The sequence below is a fragment of the Phalangium opilio genome, unplaced genomic scaffold (assembly GCF_054372755.1).
Source record: "Phalangium opilio isolate 3A_F unplaced genomic scaffold, DU_Popi_V2 ptg000087l_1, whole genome shotgun sequence".
Taxonomy (NCBI): Eukaryota; Metazoa; Arthropoda; class Arachnida; order Opiliones; family Phalangiidae; genus Phalangium; species Phalangium opilio.
This window is the reverse complement of record NW_028324192.1, coordinates 487,460-510,328: the sequence shown is the minus strand read 5'-3', so window position 1 is coordinate 510,328 and position 22,869 is coordinate 487,460. Positions and strand designations below refer to the sequence as shown.

At 34.7% G+C, this 22,869-nt stretch overlaps 2 protein-coding genes across 2 annotated transcripts; both read left to right on the top strand.

Moving 5' to 3' along the window:
* Positions 1-1,085: 1,085 nt before the first annotated feature.
* LOC149649692 (uncharacterized) lies at positions 1,086-4,089 on the top strand. Its single transcript, XM_089849186.1, has 6 exons — positions 1,086-1,474; positions 2,929-3,065; positions 3,136-3,271; positions 3,344-3,441; positions 3,564-3,783; positions 3,926-4,089. Exons 1-6 carry the CDS (start codon positions 1,300-1,302, stop codon positions 4,087-4,089), a joined length of 930 nt encoding a protein of 309 aa, XP_089705312.1. The 5' UTR covers positions 1,086-1,299.
* Positions 4,090-10,730: 6,641 nt separating this feature from the next.
* LOC149649691 (uncharacterized) lies at positions 10,731-11,681 on the top strand. Its single transcript, XM_089849185.1, has 4 exons — positions 10,731-11,028; positions 11,093-11,310; positions 11,464-11,603; positions 11,654-11,681. Exons 1-4 carry the CDS (start codon positions 10,872-10,874, stop codon positions 11,679-11,681), a joined length of 543 nt encoding a protein of 180 aa, XP_089705311.1. The 5' UTR covers positions 10,731-10,871.
* The last annotated feature ends 11,188 nt before the right edge of the window (positions 11,682-22,869 follow it).

Below are 22,869 nucleotides of genomic sequence, written 5' to 3'. Positions count from 1 at the left end.
AATTCCAAAAGCTGAAAAATAGATAATTACTTTAAATCGTCTACAAGCGGTTCATTTATGGATAATTCATAATTTTCATCTTCGATGGCATGATCCAAGTTCCAAGAACTAGGGTCATTTTCCGTATGAGTTGCGTTATACCCACTGTCGCTTTCCTGTTCAGATTGAGACTCGGTATCTGAATAGGACGACTCCAAGCTAACATTCTTCTTACGGTCCATGCATTTTATTGAGGTTTTCAGTCTTTTTTTATATCGCACCAGTGATCTGCGCGGTATTAAATTACTGTCTGACCACAAATACGCGCGATACTTTCGTTTCGTTGGGGGCATATTTAATTTCAAGCTTTCTAAATTTTTTGAAGCTGATACACTTAATTAATTAATTAATTAAATAAAACAAAACTGATAGAGCGAGAACTACTAAGCCTAACAACTGAACTAAAAAAATTGCAGAAAACGGTATGACACACGTGACACAATGACGTAGAGAGAGTAAAGGGACGGAAAACTTTAGCTTATTTCCGACACAGGTACGCTGTACGTTACAGGCTGAATCACGGCCAACTTAGATCATCTCCTCCTACAGGCGACGGAGGAGATCATCTAAGTTGGCCGTGGCTGAATAAACCACAAAAAGAGAACGTCTTGTGGTTTCATATTCAACAACTCTTCACTGTGAGATTTACGTTGAAAAAACACCAAAATATATATGCGAGATTACAGTAGAGTAAACAGTAGATCACTTTTTCTCACGTGGTGTTGAAAAAATAAAGCCCGGGGCCAAGCTACGTTGCAGGATTTATCCATTGTTGGAGAGTCTAAGGAGATACGAGAACGGGAAAACCCCCAACTTAGGCTCGTGGTGCTTTGTTCACTTTCGAAAACGAGTTAATCGGAGGGAGTTTAGCATATTTTCAAAGAGAGATTTTTCCGTTTCGGACGATTGAAGCTGGTTCCTTTCTCAGTTTAGCCGTTAATTATCGAAGTAAGTTTAAAACTTTTAATTTATCTTGATAATTGCATGTTAAGACAGTAACTTGACCCTCCATTGTATATATGGGGTGTGATAGTGGAATAGTTCTGGTAAGGTTAGGGAAACTTATTGCGTGGGTACATGGTTAGGGTTAAGTTACATCTTCTAACCTTTAACCATTTGAACTTTTTTTCATTGTAATTAATTTTGGCAATTTTTAAGAATAGCCCCTGCTCGGAATTTTTAATTTTCTTTGGGGATTTTTTATGAATATTAAAGCTCTTAGATATGGCTTAGTCGTCAAAAACCAAGAATGGATTGCACATGCTGATTAAATGGACTGAAGAAGAATCATGGGATAATTATTCAATTCGAAAATTAGTGGATAAAGGTCTTGCGAATGAAATTGCCTGTGCAACTGATTATACAAAATTTAAAAATATTGTTACCGACATAATATGGAATGATGAAACCTCTCCCGCAACCTTGCTTGATTTTGGTAAGTACGCTAATTTATTCCTTTAGTGGTCCTGCTTTTAGTGAGCGGCTAAATGTGCACCTGTTTTGTTATTATCAAGTTAATAAATTACCGCCTGCTCAAAAATATTATTAAATTGGAAAGTCTTTACCCCAAAATAGAGTAATTTCTTTCCCATATACGGCAACGTCATAACCCTCTATCTCTTACCTTAGTGATATCCCCCCTCCCCTTCCCTTCCGGGGGCAAATAGTATTCTCTAGTACAAAGTTGCCCCTAACGTAGGGGATACACAGTTCGCTCCCCCTCTCAACCGAAATTACTCTATATTGCTACCTTAAGTTGTAACTGGACTGCTATCAATTATATGTAGTCATTAGGCATCTGGTAAATGATTGCTATGCATAAAAGGCAAGTCATCGTGTTAGGTTAAAATATATTTTGTCAAATTTTATCAGTTAAATTGGATTAATCAGTTAAATTGGATAAATTTTAAATTTAATAAATTCGATACATTTTAGTTAAATTTTTAGTTAATATTTGAGTAGTTTTTATTTTAATAAAAATATTGATTAATTTAAAATTTTGTTAAATTTGAATAATTTATCTGCAGTAAGGACCTAAGTCCTCAGAGTGATCTGCCTCTTGTGTATATCTATGCCAATTACCTATGGCTCTTGGTTTATTGATAAATTTATACAGGGTTCGTACGAAATTCATAAATTGAAAATCCCTGACTTTTCCAGGTTATCCCTGACCAAATTTTGCCAATATCCCTGACCAATTTAAGGTGTTTACTAGAGCCCACTTTATCACGCCTGGCTCGTATTTAGCATTGCTCGAAGCATTGTTTGATATACAAAACGAAATCCCTGACGTATCCCTGACTTTTTAGGAAAACATTTTAAATCCCTGACTTATCCCTGACTTTTTACCCTATTTTCCGAATCCCTGACTTATCCAGGTTTTCCAGGTTATCCAGGTTCCGTACGAACCCTGTTATATTAACAGTCTTAGCAATAAAAGTTTCAAGTTACGAGATAAATTCTTGGTACCTGTTCGAGAAAAAGACTACAGAACTTAGTAATTATGGCTTTTGCTTAATTATTTATAAAAATTGCAGCCTACAAAGGACCCTTTTTGACTTGGGAAAATTTGATTTGCAATAAAATATGGTTCCATTTTAAGCTGCAATTATGTACCTAAATAATTTTGTTTCTCTGGTATTTTAAGTGGGTGAAATGGAAAAGGGTTAAAACTTAAAATTTTAGAAGAGAAATTTTAGTTTTATTCGCGAATTTCAAGTAGATTTCAAAGTTTGAAATCATACTGATTAATTTTCTACATGTTCGAAGTTTTAGGCTTAACTGATTAATTTTAGGTCAATATGGAGCTAATAGTAATTTAGACCTTCCAAATTCATACCTTTTTTAAATGTATAGATCGTTTTCTAAAGTCAGAAATATTTTTTATAGGAACAAATGGGGAAATGGAGAAATTATGGCATAAGGTCCGCAAAAATCGCTGCGGCACTAGCATTGATCAAAATTTAGTAGATCGTGAAGTAGGTAGGAGGGCCAATCATAGACAGAAGGATGAATTATTGAAACAGGTAAAAAGAACACACGTCTACTAAGAATTAAAGCAAATCCACTTTAAAACTAACAATTCCAATATATTAGCAAAACAAACAAATAATGACTGAATTGCATAACCAAGAGGAAGATGAAAAAGAAATTCTACTGGAGAAAATTGAAAAACTTAAAAACAAAAATAAAAGACTGAAAGAAGAAAATGAAAGTTTAAGGAAAGCAGCAGGTAGTGCCAATTTCGATTATCTGTTTATGAAATATCATCCTAATGTAGTTTAATTATTTAAAAATTTTATAGATATTGATCGTTGGTTAAAACGTCTAAAGAGGATTCACGAGAAGTGTGAAAACTCGCATAGCGAAAACCGTCCGAAACCCCTTGAAATAGACGAAATGGTAAGGAAATGAACTGCTTTTAAATAATTTCTACAATTTCTATAACTATGCTTAATCTCATTTTATATTTTCAACAAGAATATTATTTTGCAATTCTAAATGAAAACTTATTTGGTTTTTAGATTGACATTGGTGATTCTGTGTTCATAAAAAAATCGGATCTCACTCAAGCGGAATTTACCGCAAGCGGGAATGGTACCATTTTTGCAAGGAGCATACTTGTCAAAATATTTTCTGAGGACGAAATGGCAAACACCTCTCTCACGGGGAAGCAATCAAATGCATACAAGAATGTACCATCGAAAAAACAACTGGATCCAGTAAAAGTTAAAGCTTTACTAAGTAAGTTATATTTTTAGTTGACATTCTTAATTCCGATGGTAAAAAAAATTAATAATTTTAATATGGATCAGTAAAAGTCAAATTTACAATAGCTATTAATATTTTAGTCTGATATTATTTAATTTGTTTAAATTCTTTTCAGATTTGGCTGTAAAGAAATACCCTTCCTGCCCTTTAGATAAAATAAGGAGCACAATTCAAGATAAAATCAAAGAAATAACAAATAAAAATAAGATATCAAAACCAATGCCTACAGTGGAGGCAAACATTGATGTACCAGTCCAAATTGATAATGATGAGAAATGAGTTGATTAATAATCATTAATCAACCTTTCAATAAATACTTGAATTTTAAAATTTGAATTGTTTGTATATTTAAATTTTTAAGGAAAGGGGCAGGCATAAATGTAGGTTAAATTTTTAGGCCTAAAATTCTATGGAAAATTGAAAAGAAATTCTTAAGAATTCTTGTAGAAACCCCATATGATTTGTTATGGGAAACCATGGGAATTTCGAAAATAAAATCTTTGGGAAATGTTTTAAGAATCTCCATAAAACGTTCTATGGAATATTATTGGGAAATTCTTAAACGCCACATTTGGAAATTCTTAGGAAACTCTTTAGAAAAAAGTGCCAAAATTCCATTGAATATTCAGGGAAAATCGTTAGAAATTCTAAACGATTTTCCTTATAATATTTCTTAAGGCTTCTTAAGAAATTTTTCGTAAGGGTGAACTGTGCTTTTTATCATCATCATCTGGGAGGCTATTCTCTAAAAATCGAAAATCATTCGGATCACTCCGAATCCTTATGATTCGGATCGGGCTCATTCGGAGTGGACCGAACAAACCGTATTCTCTAACCCCAATCCTTATCGTCATTCGGATACTTCGAAAATTTTCTCTCAATCCAAATGGACGTCACTTCCTCTTATGCCACGTGGTACTATTTGACGCCCACTTTTTCTATATTGGACAATTTTATTTGGCGCGCTTTCAAATTGAAGGGATGGAAACTTTGGTTTTTCCCAAGGAGTGGAAATTTTGGGAAATGGTCTTTGTATTGGAACACATTCAATACAACGCAAATTTTCTCTTTTCCGATTTCTTTTCTTAAGATAGAAACAAGTGCTTTTTTTTCCTTTTTTATTTATTTATTTTTGATAAAAAATTATTTATTCTTAAATTGCTTCATATATTCTTTTAAAATGGGTATTAAAGAACACGCTAAACAACAGTTAATATACGTCGAATTTTGAATGAAACTTAGCGCAAGTTTTAGTAGGGTTAAATATGAGGCAATGAGAACCTAGAATAACAACGTTAATTAATCGGAAATTATAATTGAATTTTGTGGATCTCGTGAGATTATAATAAATTCATTAATGTAGATCATTAGCCCTCTATCAATGGTTACACACCTACCAAAATTTAATAATTTAAATAGATGCAAAACGAAATAACCAAATTTAATCTAGCAATTATTAATAGTTGATGCAATTGGTCAAAAAGAGGTGGCTCTAACTTACAAGCCCCGGTAGAAAAAATGTTAAAATGAACAATTAAATCTGTGTTAAGTAATTGGATCTCGCGAAATTATCCCGTAAATGTAGGATAAATTCAACGACTTTTTTTACCTTTCAATCTACCAAAAAGCCGTCGATCAGTACCTTGTTGATTTCGCCAAGGCCCGCCAAGGCCTAAAGCAATTTCCCGCTTTATCCTAAAATTTTGCCCACGCTTGATTTTAAGTCTCGAAAAACCCTTTGAACTCGTAAATCGCGACGGGCAATGCGATTACCATGTTCAAATCGCAAACGATGAAGCTTGAGTTGAAAAAACAAAGCAGCCATACTAAATAAAAATATGAACAAGGTGCCAGCGAAAAGATACGGGGAAAAATACTAGAAAACTCCGGCGAAAGTTCCGCGAATCTAAGATTGATTTAGGGAAGAGAGGCGGTAAAATATCCAAATGCTCGATTCGGCCATCTCTTTCAGCCGCCGAATGATTCGGAGAGGCTATCACCGTATGATTAGGATAAGGTGCTTACAGAATACGTTTCGGATCGAAATTCCTCCAAAAGGACCTTAGAGAATAGGTTCCCAGACTTCACACTCCCCATACCAGAGAACCTTACAGGGCACGAGAGCGCACTAGACTAAGGTACAAAATTCCAAAAAGATGTAAGTAGTAGGGACTATACAAATACGCATGGATCCAAGATGGCCGCCAGCCCTCATCCAGCAAACTCAAACCAAACTTCCAACCAAAGATTAAGCTAAATTCCTACCTGATCAACCCTACCTTCCAGCATGCTATGACTCTTTAGAGGGGTTTTACCTATTTTTACCCTCAAAACAAGCTGAGCTTAACCCTCGGAGGGTGTAGTTCTTTTAATAAACCAGTCCAGTTATTTTGCAAGATTCCCGTTTGAATTTCCCGCCATAACAAATAAACCTTTAAATATGTCTGAGAAACAAAGCCAAATATATAAATAAAGATTTTTTAATAACAATACCAAATAGTATATACAATAAGATAATATAGATTAACAAGAATATAGATATAACAAAAATATTGGTTAATACTTCTTTTCTTTGAGTTGGGAATGGCTTATTCCAAACTACAAAAAACATGTTACATACTGAATCCTAAATTATTTACCAATACTTCTGGGGTAGACAAAACAGGTTGTTTTTGGCACTTCTTGATCCCGAACCGTAGGTTTTATGCGCACGAACTTGTGGATGCCGTCAACCACCATTTGTAAACTTTGCTTGTGCATTCTGATGGCTGACGTCAATTGGCGCGGCGTGGGATAAACGATGCCGGATGAATTTTGATAAAAGACAAGCAGGATAGTCGAGGATTGTTAGAAATGACCTTTTAAGTGAAATCCTGCATTGGTTTTCGATGATCGTGGATCTTTCGGCGAGGCCTGGTTGTTTTCGCCACTTTTTGTTCCCGAAATGTATCTATCGCTGAAGGTTGGGCCACGTTGATGTCGTGAAATTGTTGTGCCTCACTGAAGAGAACGTGCTCCAACTGGTGCAGGGTACGCAGAACTTTATGCGGAGGATGGGGCTTGTGAGCTTGTACGGGCAATGTCCCATAAAATTCTTCGTTGGTCCTTTACCTCCCGAAGGAAGTTACATTCGAGCCACTGTGTGGCCTGGTCTTCTTGTTCAGGTCTAGTTGTTGGCCCCAGGACTTCTCCTTCATTGCAATAGTCAGTTGTATGGACGCAAATGACACTGCAATGAAGTTCGATTCATGAACCACAACCAACAAGCTTTGTTCGTACATTCTGATGGCTGAGGCAACTTTTTAAGTTGGTTAGGGCATACGTAACCCCTAAAGATTCAATGATGCGTTACGTAAATCTAGCCCATGAATCGAAGTTGGTCTCTTTTCAGGCAATGCCTAAAAAAGACAGTTGGAAAAAATCGAAGTTGGTCTCTTTTCCGTTGGAAAATTGATTTTGGTCTCTTTTCACCCACCAAAAGCGGCGCGAGTTGAAGAAAAACATCTTTTTAAAAATTATACTGCACTTTTTGATATTAATGCTTAAGAGCGTAGCTGAGCAACTGATAACTTTCTTTTCGAAACACGGTGCTTATATACTAAATTGTCGAGGGCAGATTTAATATAAGAAGAGTTCTCTAGATAAAAAAAAATATTTTTTACCGACCACACCCTTTAACGTACTATTAAAGCCGCGTGTCTTATATAATAACCGCCTCAAACAGGCTGAAACCGGGTCGATCTAACCAGGGCGTTGTCCTTTTTTATTGGAATCGGGTAAGGTCAATTACCCAACTACGTAGATTTTTCAAGGGTAACGACTTTAAAAGTTTAAGAATTTTAACGTTTTGATGAAAATAAACGGCGTGTTTTTTAAGATTGTCCATAGCTCAATGGGTAAAGGCAGGGTTTACTATAGTCTGTCAAACGAAAGAAGAGCCCTGAGAAATTTGTCCACATTGGTGTCGCCACCATCGACCCCATAGTACTTTATCAACTTGTTTTGTTTTGTCAATAGTCGTCTGTAATATAGTCTGCTATAAGCAGATAGGCTTAATCGCAATAGAACCAATACATTTTGCAATATATATTTAATATAATATATAATATATATCTATTAATATACATTTTGCAATATATATTTAATATAATATATAATTATTAATATATAAATATTAATATATATATTGCAAAATGTATTGGTTCTATTGCGATTAAGCCTATCTGCTTATAGCAGACTATATTACAGACGACTATTGACAAAACAAAACAAGTTGATAAAGTACTATGGGGTCGATGGTGGCGACACCAATTTGGACAAATTTCTCAGGGCTCTTCTTTCGTTTGACAGACTATAATGTGATAACCAGAAGGTGATGAGTTCGAATCCTGACCAGTCCACCGAGCTATGGACAATCTTTTTATGTATAAAATAACGTTAGCCTAAGAAGTTGGGGTTAGTTGACAAACAAACGTTAGTCATGAATGACGACTTTTTTAACTTTAGCGTCTAATACGTGTCTAGATATATATCCAAACAATACCAGGTCAAATTTTAAAAATTATTTGCATCAGCCTTTGAACTTGACTAGTGATTTTGAAGTAGGGTTAGCGGAAATCATATTTCCAAATCACTGGGTGAATATAAGCTAGGATTTTAACAAGTTTGAAATTCAGGTCAAAAGTGACTCAAATCGAGACAATTATTCGGCTGTCCGAGAACCTATTGAATACCATAAATTAGAGTTACCAGTCCAACGCTATGTTAAGACTTATGAGTACGAGCTTCCTAAAAATATTATCGATTTGTTAAATGATGATATTAACGGCCATCCGTATTTAAAAAACAAATTAGCTTTTAAATTATTGAATAAATATAAAGACGGAGCACGTGTAAATAATCAGTTAGATGCAAACTTTCGGTAGAATTTGAGGATCATTGTCTGTGATAAACCTAGAAAAGACAGGGGAATTTGAGGAATGGTAGGGGGGAATAGACTTTCGAAACTTTTAGACGAACCCTGCAAAGAAATAACGATTCGTTGGTAAAATGGATTAGTGGTCGAGTGTTTCAGAATAGGAATAAGCTAAATAACACGCAGTAGTGCGTGCTAAGGCAAATTATCTTTCATTGATTTTTGTTTTAAAAATTTAATGGCGTTTTCTATTGGCTACATGGCGAGACTGGAAATCAATATCCACTCTTGTCCCCAATCGTCATTTTCTCATAGCATAAGACTTCAGTTTTTCCATTTCATGCATTATTGAGGAATTCAATTCTATTAACGTTTTAATTAAGCCACCAGTTAGCGTGATAAAATAAAGCAACGAGTTGACTAAAGAAAGTGTTGAAAAAACTCTTTATTCTAGTCATTTGAACCACAGAGAACACTCAGTATCTTTATGAAATAATTAGCTCTTATTATCTGTTAACGATAACCAGTGAGCGAATACACCTCCTCCTTACGATTACATACTGCATACAATATCAATGGCTATGGACAAATTTGTTTATTTGGAGTCCAGTTGCTTCAAATACCGGTATGTTTAAATGATTTTTAGCCCTAGATACTAAAACGTTTAAAAAATTTACCGGTAAATTACAGTTAAATTTCCCAAAATTTTGATATACCCTCAAATCCATAATTGAACATACTTTTATATAAAACGAAAATATTGTGAAATTCTCAATGTGTGGAGACGTTCTACTATCATAGAAAAACTATTCAGTAAACCCAAAATTATATCAAAACTTTGGTTTAAAGATCTTTTCGCCGTTCAATAATTTACGGTGATTTTCTGCGGTAATTTACGGTGAATATTTGCGGTAATTTACGGAGAATATTTGCGGTAATTTACGGTTTTTTTACCGCCGCAATTTAAAGCGTTGAAAATAGGGTATTTGAAAATTGGTAATTTTTTCATGGTATTTCCTATACTCTGATCACGCGTAAGAACCGCGATTTCTAATATCAGCGATTGTCACTGTAATAGTTCACCTAGCAGCGAAAGCACAAGCAAAGTCTCTTAAATTATTTCATGCATTTCAGATACGTTCAACCATTTCCAGGAAACTACGCGACAATTGAAGTAATATGTTCATATATATTTGTTCGCTTTTTCTGAAACAAAAACAGATAAAGTATGAATATAACATATTACAGGAAACATGGGAAATGGAGAATCAAGTTTTAAAGTACATCTATAGCAGGGAGTATATTGAACGCTCTACAAATATCAAGTGAGAATTTAACAACCGCAGTATTTCATCTTCAAAAATAAATGGAAATTTCTATTTCCACGGCACTAAATAGAAATTAGTTGTTAATTAGCTTGTGTTTAACCCTGACTCTAGCAAGGAAGCACGGGAGATAAGGTTGCGACAAGATTCAAAACGGGGAGGGAAACGTTTAGAAGTTTTAAAAGTGGATGTAAAAGAATGTAGGCTAGTTCATATAGGCCAGAGTCAATTAGGGGGAACCATTTTGGGGGTTTAATTTTTTCTTGCATCATTGTCGGGTTTGCAGGAAACCCACTGCCGAATTTTAATTTTCCACATCACCCGAAAGTAGTACAAAAACGTTTCGAATGAAAACAGGCTAACGTTCGTCTGAGGGATTTTATACGTAATTTCTTTTTTTTTACGCAGAATTAATTTTGAAGACCACAAAATAAGTTACTTTGACAGTGTCAAAATACACGATTCACCAGGATCCTTCAACGTATATTACTCAACTATACAATAATGAAATTACAATTTTACATTGTATGAATTTTCACATAATAGGATAAACACAACCTGATGTTTCCAATTCAACTTTCATTCTTCGAAAAAGTGATAGGTCTTTACACATCTTCCGCATCCTTTGAGTTTAGTAGCACCGTTATTGTAACTGGTCCACCTAAAAAGATAGTCTCAACTAGTCTCTCGTTTTTAGCCATAGACTCGCAGGTGAAGACTTAATTAATCCAATTTGATTAATGCTAATTAAACTTATAAGCGCAAATATTCGGTCGTGAACTTAAACTGTATTGATAATTATCAAATAGGTTGTTACGTTAATGACAATGTCAGTAATTTTAATTTCGGCAATCCTGACATTTCATTGGATTCTAAGGCGTCGATTTCAGATATTGTTTCCGAAGCAAATTATCAAGAATTTTGTGAATTTAATGTTGAATAACATTTGGAACAACACGTCTTTGCTGTGCGCTGAACGTGAGCGAAATCCCAATACCAAAAAATATAAGAAAATCAATCGTAACTTACTGATTTTTCGCAGCGATTCCAAGTATTTCGCAGGAAGTAACTGTTCGACTGATTTCTTCAGTTTGGTTGATTAGCGTTACGATCATTTTATTCTTTATGGGATGTTTCTTAAAAACCGAGTTTACCACAGAGACATACGACACTCTCAACTCATTGGAAGACGTGATGGCGTCCAAATTAAAACCCAAAATAATCGAGGGAAGCATCGTCCATGAATACCTTAAGATTTTGGTAAGATTGTTTTGATTAAGCATTGAAAATGGCTCCAACTACAACTCTATTGATAATATTAAAGATAAATTATTAACCTTTTGTTGTTTCCACTCCATATTTGCCAATATCTTACAAAGTTTGCATCAAATAATGAAAACCGATTTTTTTCAGGCTACCGGCGACGAAGTTGTCAATAAGTGGATGAAAAATCTGAATTTCTGCACCCTTATGGATCTATTAGATTTAGAAGGATACATGGATATCCTGTCTGATGAATCTGTTCTAATCATCAGCAAAACCTATCTGACTTGGTTGATAGGAGAAGTGCTGACGAGAGGTGATGACTCAAAAGAAATAATAGCAAAGATGGGTGGATTGTACATTTCTAACGAAATTCTCACCGATTATCTGCACTTCATTTACAACACGTCATTCTTTACTAAAAGCCCAGAAATCCGTGAAATTGGTCAAATAAGGTACGAGTACAATTAGGGAATATCGTTTAAACAAGTAGTTACATTAGTACCCGTTCTCAACATAATTACCATCTTTCCAAATACTTCTACAATTTCGTTCTACTAATTATTATTTTTACTGTTATTTTAATTTCAGCGTTTCACCGTTTTTTGAAAACAAACCACTAGAATATCTGGACTTTGGTTTCATTCATCCCCTTGAATACGTCACTTGGATGAAACCACAAGAAAGCGTATCCGAAATGAGCATTTCTCAATTGACACCACCATTTTATCTTCTACTTGGGCTAGCTGTTGTATCAGCAATATTCGCGACACTTGAAATAATATTCTATAATTTCTGAACGAATATGCCGACGGAAAAACTTTATTTCTTTCTATTCGATTCCCACATTTTAATTTAGTTTAAGCTTCTTGAATCATTAGAATTATAGTCATGCTTTTAGTTCACTATCAAAAGTAAGTTGAAAACTGTCCGGTCCGAAGTTCATAATTCAGAATCGATTCTCTTTCAACTGAAATCACGTTTCTTATAATTAGAAATAGTTTTTTTAATCCGCGACCATCTTTAAAAATTGGCTGCCAGGATTGTATAAACCTTTTTACGGAATAACGCCATTACATAAAATTAATACTTAATTAATATTATTTTTGCCTATATCCATAAGTTAATTATACCTCTAAGTACACAAATCGCTTCCACTTCTATGGCAATAGTGTTTGTCTGGCTCCCTTTAATGAAACCCTATACTCTCTCCGTATCATTTATCACCTCAACTTCAATACAAAATTGTACTGCCTAGCCTAGCGTTTCTTTTATCCCTTTTAGAATGTTTCAGGACTGAAACCGCCTCTATCTCACGAGAGAGAGAGGGATTTGGGGTTGCTTAAGTAAAATTCGTTCCCCCCCAGTGCCTGCCTATACGAAACGTAAAACTCTCCTTTATTCCACTGGATGATTTTATTTTTCGTCTCGACCGCTTGGTGGCTGCACCGCGACAGAAATTTTAAAATTTTCTCTCTTCGGATCTTAGCGCTATACGAGTTCTGACGTCACAGTAGCCTGCCAAAGATGCCCAGTCGTTCCCCGAATTTGTGTACTTAGAGGTATAATTAACTTATGCTATATCCTATAGCCATAGTTTATGGATTTAGGGGTACATGTTGGCATCTACTAAAATAGTGGGCCAAAAAGCAGAAAAAATGTGTTATGGTCAACGTCGTGTCACTTTGCCGTTGGCATGTATATATTATGCAATATATTCACGGAAATTTATTTAAAAGCAGGAAAATTAACAAAATTTTAATCCAAAACTTTGCATTAACACTGCAGTGTATAAAACCTAGTTTTGTTTTTATTGATTTGAACTAATTATGGCTCTGTAAATAATAAAAGTAAATTTAATAACTTGCAGAAGTAGAAACTAAAGTATATATCCTTTTATGGATATTAGTAATAATATATTTACGTCTTTTTCTATAGTTCATTTTCACAAAGTCGTGATTTAACGTTATTAGAATTTAATAGGCGACTATTGACTTTCCGAACTTACCATACCAGGACTCGAAATATAATAATTTGCATGCATATCTAAGTTTGTTATTTCTTTTTAATATAATAGTTAACTTTATAAAAGCACAGCAGCAGGGACTTTTATTATTGAACTTAATCTACTATTCAAATCTATAAATGTTTAATTGCCTTACGAATAAATTAGAGCACGCGTTGAAATATTATACTACTCATTATTCAAACCAAAGGGAACGCTCAGAATCTTTAGCAAAGTATTCGCGCCAACTGTCCGCTAACGAAGACCAATTTAAGAAATTAGCCATGAATTTGATGAAATTTGAATATAGGGCGTCCAGTTTCTTCAAAAATCGGCACGTTGAAATGTTCTTCAAATTATGTCTCCTATCTGAACCTTTATCAAAGAAGCTGTTTTTTATGTATAAGAGATAGTCAATTTAATACCCCAAATTAATGGAAGATAAAACAGTCACTTTCAACACAAACGCATTCCGAAACTGACCTGTAAGGCTGTAGTCTATGATAGTTAATTTTGTATGACGTATTGAGAATAGGTCATCTAAGTTCATGCTGGTGCACATACATCCCAACTATTAACTCATATATCTAATTAAGGGCTGCAAGGTGTTATTTTTTAGGGAGAATTAATAATGAACTTTAAATTTATATTTATATTAAAAAACTACTTTGTTTATAAATTTCTTTACTTAAGAGAAACATGAGGTATAGGATCGTCAGGGCCCCATGGGCTTATGTATGTATGTAAAATTTCCCTCGTGTGAAGGACAACAGCACACACACACCAAAAATAAATACAATTTCAAATTATAAATACAGAAATAAAAAATGTGTTATCACACTTGATCAAATATGATAGGGTATGAATTGGGGTCAAATAACGCTGTTACCAAAATGCGAACTGAATTTTACACCCAGAAGGGCAAATATAGTGGTAGGCAGCGCCTTCTCTGTAGGTAAAGTGTTGAAGGGCTTTGCCGAGACTATAGAGAACTTTTGAGGTTCCATGGAGTGCATATCAAAATGCTCAAACCCCATAGTCGCAGGGTGGTCACAGCTACAGAGGACAGGGGATGTGGTTTTATCTTTCTCCCGGCAGAACCTGCAAAACGCTTCATCAACAATGTCCCTTATCTCCAGCCTTATTTTTATGTTTTTTGGTGAGGGCAAGCAGTTCTTTTGCTCTCGTGTTGGAGGACTTCCATGCCTCTTTACATCAATAAATCATAAAATCATGGGTTTTTAATTCAACTACTACGTAAAAAGAACGAATTTTTTCATACATTTCAGATTTGCTCAACCATACCCACTCAATTATGGGACAATTGCTGTAATATGTTCATACATTTTTTCGCTTTTTCTTTAGCAAAACTGCTTAAGTTTTAAACCCTTATTGCAGGAGACATGGGGAATGAAGAATCGGGCTATGAAATACATTTTTACCAGAGAGTTCATAAATCGTACCTTCAATGTCATGTAGATATTTAACAATTCTAGTCTCTTTCATTAGACAGTGAAATTTACAATATATTTCTTTCCCCAAGAGTTAATTACGAAGACCATGAAATAGATTACACGCAAATTGTCATGTTTTAATGGAAGACCCCAATTTCCCCCCTTCATTTTCGTGCCTATCTCTTTCGCCGAGAAAAGTCGAACGCTAAATTCACGTGCATTTTCAAAGCGAAAAAAAAAAACGTGACCGAATAGTTATACTTTTCTGGCTCCTCCCACTTTTATTTCCCATGATGCTGTGAATGGTTCGCGAGTTCCTACCTAATGGCAATAATCATATAATTACCATTATATATGCGTCATATGTTTATAATATATGTTGCATAAGTATCAAACTTCCTATACTTCGTAAAGATAGAGATATACTGAGAGCTAGTTCGAGCACGACAAGCGAGAATTGACTATTCTCGGTTTTACAGTCCATCTTCCTATTTAGTCTGTAATAAGACTTTGACAGCGCCTCACCAGGCGTCGCTTTACGAGAATCTAAGACGTTTCACCTACATCCCTTCATGACTAGCTCTCATTAACCTGTGTGAAACTTATCTTATGAACTTATGATACATGCATAACATTTATAAGATAGCCGAAGTTTGTGTTGGCAAATAAAACAGTACAGAGTTCCTACACATTATGGATAACCTGAAAAAGTATAAGAACTTGAAAATAGACTGAAAAGATCATGCCAAATTTATTTATTCATTTATTTTGGAGGAAACGATAGGGAAATGTTTTTATTAAATATAGAATAGCAATATTGAGATATGTTTTTAAACTATTTAAGTTTGTATGTTTTTCAGTTTAATAATTAGTTTATAATTTGTAAGTTATTGCGAAATGGTCAGGGAAATTTGAGGATCATTGTAAGGGAAAGGACAGGGAATTGTGAGGATCATTATCGAGGAAAAGACAGGAAATTTTGAGGATCATTTAAGGGAAAAGATAGGGAAATTATGAGGATCATTGTCGAGTGAAAGACAGGGAAATTTGAGGATCATTGTCAGGGAAAATCCTGGAAAATTCGGTAGAATTTGAGGATCATTGTCAGGGAAAATCCTGGAAAATTCAGTATAATTTGAGGATCATTGTCAGGGAAAATCCTGGAAAATTCGGTAGAATTTGAGGATCATTGTCTGTGATAAACCTAGAAAAGACAGGGGAATTTGAGGAATGGTAGGGGGGAATAGACTTTCGAAACTTTTAGACGAACCCTGCAAAGAAATAACGATTCGTTGGTAAAATGGATTAGTGGTCGAGTGTTTCAGAATAGGAATAAGCTAAATAACACGCAGTAGTGCGTGCTAAGGCAAATTATCTTTCATTGATTTTTGTTTTAAAAATTTAATGGCGTTTTCTATTGGCTACATGGCGAGACTGGAAATCAATATCCACTCTTGTCCCCAATCGTCATTTTCTCATAGCATAAGACTTCAGTTTTTCCATTTCATGCATTATTGAGGAATTCAATTCTATTAACGTTTTAATTAAGCCACCAGTTAGCGTGATAAAATAAAGCAACGAGTTGACTAAAGAAAGTGTTGAAAAAACTCTTTATTCTAGTCATTTGAACCACAGAGAACACTCAGTATCTTTATGAAATAATTAGCTCTTATTATCTGTTAACGATAACCAGTGAGCGAATACACCTCCTCCTTACGATTACATACTGAATACAATATCAATGGCTATGGACAAATTTGTTTATTTGGAGTCCAGTTGCTTCAAATACCGGTATGTTTAAATGATTTTTAGCCCTAGATACTAAAACGTTTAAAAAATTTACCGGTAAATTACAGTTAAATTTCCCAAAATTTTGATATACCCTCAAATCCATAATTGAACATACTTTTATATAAAACGAAAATATTGTGAAATTCTCAATGTGTGGAGACGTTCTACTATCATAGAAAAACTATTCAGTAAACCCAAAATACTAAATCCATGGGCACTTTCAAACTTTTATGTTTACTTATGGTTTCTTTTCAACCTTAATTAGAAAAGTAATTAATTACAAATTAGTAATTCTAATTAATTAGTTTTATAAATAAATGTCTAATTTCTAATTATATAAAAAAGACTTGGTTTGCCCAAGCCTAAAAAAACAAAACGATAAGAGTTTTTCCAGTTGACTGAAGCGCGGATATTTTTATTTTCTATTGAACTTTAAAGATAATCCGTATTTTACAACTCTTTAGAATTTAATTCAATCTCCTGATTTTACTGGTAATGGATTTATTTCCTATAAATTAATTGAAATAAAAAATTACTTATCTCAGATTTTTCAACAACAATCCCATTTTCCTAAAACATTTTATCATGAAATTTATTTTATTCAAGGGAGAACGTGTTTTAATTTTCAAATAATATAGAAATTAAATACATGTTTCAAGCGATCTATACTATTTAAGTATTTGAATACAATCTTTTACATGTTTGGTAAAGCGGTTTGTTTCTTCTTCATGCACATTAACAATGCACAGTACTTTCACGGAAGATTTTAAAATTGGTCTAGTTGGATAAAGCTGTTTTGTGAAGTCGAACCTCTAGCCATTAACCCTGTAAATAACGTTATTAATAATATCCGGAACATCTCAGTTTTATGATTAATCCCTAACTAAACATCGTTTTATCGAATTTAAACTTCCATATGCTTAGAAAGTAAATTAATTGTTTGTTTCTGTTTGTCACAATTAGTTATCTTATTTTACCAATACGCAAGGCTGACTAACAGCATACGTTCATAAGGTGTTCCATAAGTTTGTCACTGGTTACTGAGAGGTTGCCATGAAGTGACGAAGGTCATAGATTCTTGAATAGCGATGCCTGGTGAGGAGCTGTCAAAGGTTTAGTAGAGACTAAATAGGAACTACATGGATTGCAAAATCGGGTGTGGTCAATTCGCGATTGTCGTTCTCAAACTAGCTCTTAGTAAGTCTCTAGCATTACGAAGTATAAGTAGTGACATACTTATGGAACAGATCTTATAAACTTATGGTGATAACACTACGAGTATGTTTTTGAACTGGTTCAGTTGAGTTGCTCAAGGTTGTGTTCGCGGTAATTGGAAGCTGAAAATAATGAGACACAGACAGAAGTGCGTAAAACAAACATGGATTAATATACTGGCAAATATAGTACCGTTATGATTGTTGCTTTGAAACCGTTATTTTAGGGTCGAAGTTGACTTGAAATCAAACTTTAGTAGCCAAAGATTTTGAAAACCTTGGTCAAGTATATTTGAATAATTATTCGATCCATAAAATTAAATTTATTATGTTCTTTAACCTTGCAAAAACTTTGGTTCTATCCTATTTTTGCCACAGAACTGTAAGGATATACAGAAATGAAACGTTCGTCTTTAGTAGACAACGTTACGAAAACTTCGTGTGGTTAAAACCTTTTGAGATAAAACTCCTCAGAGATTAGACAAGAAAGTGACAATTAGCTTTAATTTAACACGATATCCCTTGAATAAAATAAATTTCATGATAAAATGTTTTAGGAAAATGGGATTGTTGTTGAAAAATCTGAGATAAGTAATTTTTTATTTCAATTAATTTATAGGAAATAAATCCATTACCAGTAAAATCAGGAGATTGAATTAAATTCTAAAGAGTTGTAAAATACGGATTATCTTTAAAGTTCAATAGAAAATAAAAATATCCGCGCTTCAGTCAACTGGAAAAACTCTTATCGTTTTGTTTTTTTAGGCTTGGGCAAACCAAGTCTTTTTTATATAATATCTGTTCATTCAGTCTTAATTTGTATTAATATGTATTAATTTATTATGAAAATAATTTTATGCTTGTCAAAAGTCATTCATTTGGGGTTCCAGTAAGACGTTCGTGAGCATATTGGCTCGCACCCAGTGCCTGTCATTATTTTATGGGAAAGTTAATGTAATTTCGCACCTAAAAATAGTCACATTAAAAACTTTTTTATTATTAGCTTCTTTGATTGTCGATGCTTTTATATTAACGTTGTAGTAACAGAGGGCTCTGGCTCTAAAAATTCGGAAGAATACATTTCGTTTATACGCATAAACATAATTTGACATTCTTTGAAAAATATAAAAATACCGAATTTGATTTTATCTTTTTCTAAGGTTGTAATATTTTATAAAAATAATAAATAAATATGGCAATTTAATAATCAATAATTATAGTGTTTATTTGTTTCATAAAATATGTACATATTAATTAGAATATCAAGGAATTCAATACACAGTATGACTGAAAATAGAAAAGTATTTTATATATTTTTAGCCACATCGTATTTCTCTTTATTACCTTAAAAGTTTCGTTCAATTAAAGGGTGCTGCTGGGTTTTCTGATCAAGTTTAACGGTATATTTCATAATTCGAAATTTATTAAGATTAGATTTGATATTTCACTGGAGGAAACGATTCTTCGACTTCTCTCTTAGACCGGAAAAGTTAAAGGGTTACTCTCTGACGTAATAATTTTCCTTATTTTATGTATTTAAAGTACAACTTCCACACTATGAAGGTCGCTAGTAACAGTAGCGTGTAACTTCATAATAATTGCTCTGTTCAAGTCGAATCGCTTTACATTACTACATTCTATTATTGGAGGATTTTTTACTGGTTCAGACTGTAACCTTTACATAGAATTCTTATCCATGGTATATTTGAAGAACCATTTTAGCTAAAATAAACATTTCATTAAAATCTTTTCCTACGTTTATCATGAATTTCGTCTGTTTGTAAATTCTGCATAATTATCTTCCTCCATTTCAATGATAAATTTCACACATTTGCTTTAAAGGAATTAAAAAAAATTCGGTGTTAACCCACGGAACAACGCCAGCTACATTCAGTTATCTTTTTTAAAAACGGATCTTTCAGTAATCTTGGGGAGTCCACTTACTGAGGAATCTGCTTCGCATCGACATTGTTTTGTCATTATGCTCCTACAAACCCTTTGCTTTTCGAACCATGTTTATGCTTTCTCCAAGAGCATAAGAGAGACATCAGTCAAGTTACTGACGAATCTGTCTCGCTTTGTGATTGTTCTGTCACTAACCTCATACCAACTATTCTCTTTTCGAACCATGTTTATATAATGACCCACGTTCACTGATTGACCTTTATGAATTATCACGCCTCTAGTTCTGTAAACGCTCTGGTTCAAAATGACATTCTGATTTTGGAACCCAGTTATTTTGGTGAAAATCTTAATTGGTTGACCATGTTCCATGGTAGCTCTGGGGAACCATAAAAATACGTACTTGCCGGCCGAAATCAACACATCACGTTCGTGAATTTCTGTGTTATTACATGTTTCGCACGGCGACATTGTTGGTCTCATCCATTTTTGCAGTACTTTCCAATCAATTCTTCCTTGGTTTGGCAAAGGCAGAGAAAAGATAAAACTTTGCGTTATGTTTTGAGAATTTTTTTCAACTAGACACATGGGGCATTTGGTAACGTTTTGCGACTTTGTCCATAATAGTTCCATCAGAGCGTCAGAGTGGCAAGTTTCCATTTCTTCGCTTAGTTTTGTCAAGAGAAACAATAAGAATTCACTAGCATCTTGTTGTTGGTTCTGCGTAAAATGCAGGCCAATAGCCCTTCGCAAAATCAAACCATCGTCACAGGAGTTTCTATCGGAACTTTCAACATGCTCAATAGTGTTGCTAAGGCACGTTAAAATAGGTTTATCGCTCAGTGATCCATTGTGCCCTTTAATAATGTCTCTTAATTCTGGAATCAGTAACATCAACTGCAAAACGGTATTTGCGTAGCACGTTACTCCATCTTTATTTTCAAATCCTTTCAAGGGAAATGTGTCTGTACTCTGAAGACTTTTGAATTTTTTTTTCGGATTTCCTTTTACCGTTTTACCAAATATTTCTTCTTCAACTTCTATAGTTTTTTTAAGCATAGTAGATGCCGACCTCTTGCTACTTGCCTTTAGATCCGCCACAGTTATTTCTAAAACAGGCAAATCTGGTCTGAATTTTTGACGCAACCTGTTATACTCCGCAATGGCTCGTCCATCTGCCATAATTTTATTCGGGTCTAATCGCAAGAGATGGAGACCGGCTAAGGAAGTGACTCTCGATAACGCAACGTAAGCCATACCTGTCCCAAATAAGTTTGGTCCCAGATCCATAATTGCGCACTTCAAACTCATACCTTGGCTTTTATGTATAGTAATGGCGTAAGCCAAGATAACGGGAAATTGCGTCCGTTTGATGTATATGTTTGACATCAACAAAAACTTGACGCTAATTTTCTCGATCAAAAAATCAAGTTTGTTATCATCTAAGTTTGGTTCCCGATCTACTCTGATTAAAATGCCAACGATGGTCCCGCGATCGTCTAACTTGAATCCTGTTATAACGGCCATGGTTCCGTTGATAACACCTTCTTCAAAACTGATGTTTCTTCTGACCATTACTCGGGCTCCAACGCATAGATAGAGCTTGCTTTCTAGGCCCCCCGTTTTAGACGGATGGTCTTCCAACATTTTTAATCTCCGTACTACGTTTTTGATTTTATTTTTGTTGTGATCAACTACAGTATCAACGCAATCAATACATTGAACTTTTTGCCCGCTTTGCCGCAACATTTCGAAGTTGAATTTTTCGCACATTGCTAATCTCGGCATCAAACATATTGGGCCAAAGCCTTCATTCACCAGCTTAAGGTACAGATTCTTAGCCACCTCGGTTTTGTTTCCTCCCGGAACTAGTCTACTCTCTAATGTTGAAATATCAGGTTTCGTAACATTTCCAATTCTAATTCTGTTCAGTAGGTCGGCGTAACTTAGGTCGTCAGCCTGCCTGACGTTCAGCGTTAGTTCATCGTATTGGAAAAATTTCCAAAGATTAGTCCCGCCAACGCTATTCAATCTACTTTTAGCTTCCGCCGAAGTGATTTTCGAAAAAGCGGGGTTACCTTGTACAGGCGGCAACTGTAAGAAGTCACCAAAAACCAAAAGAGAGACGACGCCGCCAAAAGGCTTGTTCATTTCCCAAAACTCGTTAAGCCTTAAATGAACGTAGGCTAACATCACAGATGACACCATAGAAACCTCATCCAGTATTAATAGTTTTAAATTGCCGAGGGTTTTTTTCATGATGGACATGTTTTCGGAACTGAGGCAGTGATATTCCGCGATGTTCCCATGATCTACTGGCAACATAAGTAATCTATGCAAAGTCACGCCGTTAATATTTATCGCAGCTAACCCTGTTGGAGCAGCGACAGCGACACTACCGGCATTTTTAAAGTGACGTCTTACTGCGATTGAAATAGTTTCTATAAGAAAGGACTTCCCAGTGCCTCCTGGACCAGAAACAAAGTGGCAGAAGTTTCCATTTTTTTCTCCGCCTTCGGCGAAGTGATCCATGACTTTATCATAAACCCTCTTTTGGTCGGAGTTCAGTAACGCCACATTGTCAGAGACAACATCTTCGAAATTTATTTCCATGGCAGCCTCGACATCTAACATAGCATTTTCAGTTTCTATGACAATTTCTTTGCCTTGGAAAGCATTTTCATCGTCATCACTTTCTGGCTCCGATATAGTCTCTTTACGTTTTTCGGAAGCTTTACGTCTCTTTTGAACTTCTTTCGAAACCGAGAATTTTTCATGGTACTCTCTCAAAGGTTGGATCAGAGGCAGACAAGATTTGAAAGCTTCGGCATACGTTTGAAAGTCTGCTAATAATTCGGCTTCATTTCTCCATGGTTTAAACAGAATAAGTAAAGCGTGACAATACTGCTCTTCTTCTTCCATCGGCTCGTGAATATAGTGCTCTATGATATAGGGTTTTATTCTCCGTCTCATCAAACCCAGTCCATTTTTCAACTCAATCACATTTTCATTTTTTTTCACACACTCTGAGTACTTGATGGAATCATAAAATCGTCCAAACTCATACAAGCTCACGTTTTCTAGACTGTCTGGTCGATTGGGGTATTTGTCGTCCACGAAACCCTTTTGACAAGTTTCCTTGCTCGTGGGATCATTTTCTCTCAAGCGGGCAAGCTCCGCGAATCCTTTC

What these genes read in the sequence shown, in the direction of transcription:
- LOC149649692 (XM_089849186.1), top strand. Translation starts at nt 1,300, where the DNA reads ATGCTGATTAAATGGACTGAAGAAGAATCATGGGATAATTATTCAATT. An exon ending in CCCTTGAAATAGACGAAATG is followed by an intron (nt 3,442 to 3,563) that starts GTAAGGAAATGA and finishes TTTGGTTTTTAG; the next exon opens with ATTGACATTGGTGATTCTGT. An exon ending in AAAAGTTAAAGCTTTACTAA is followed by an intron (nt 3,784 to 3,925) that starts GTAAGTTATATT and finishes AATTCTTTTCAG; the next exon opens with ATTTGGCTGTAAAGAAATAC.
- LOC149649691 (XM_089849185.1), top strand. Translation starts at nt 10,872, where the DNA reads ATGACAATGTCAGTAATTTTAATTTCGGCAATCCTGACATTTCATTGG. An exon ending in ATGAATACCTTAAGATTTTG is followed by an intron (nt 11,311 to 11,463) that starts GTAAGATTGTTT and finishes GATTTTTTTCAG; the next exon opens with GCTACCGGCGACGAAGTTGT. An exon ending in AGCAAAACCTATCTGACTTG is followed by an intron (nt 11,604 to 11,653) that starts GTTGATAGGAGA and finishes AAGAAATAATAG; the next exon opens with CAAAGATGGGTGGATTGTAC.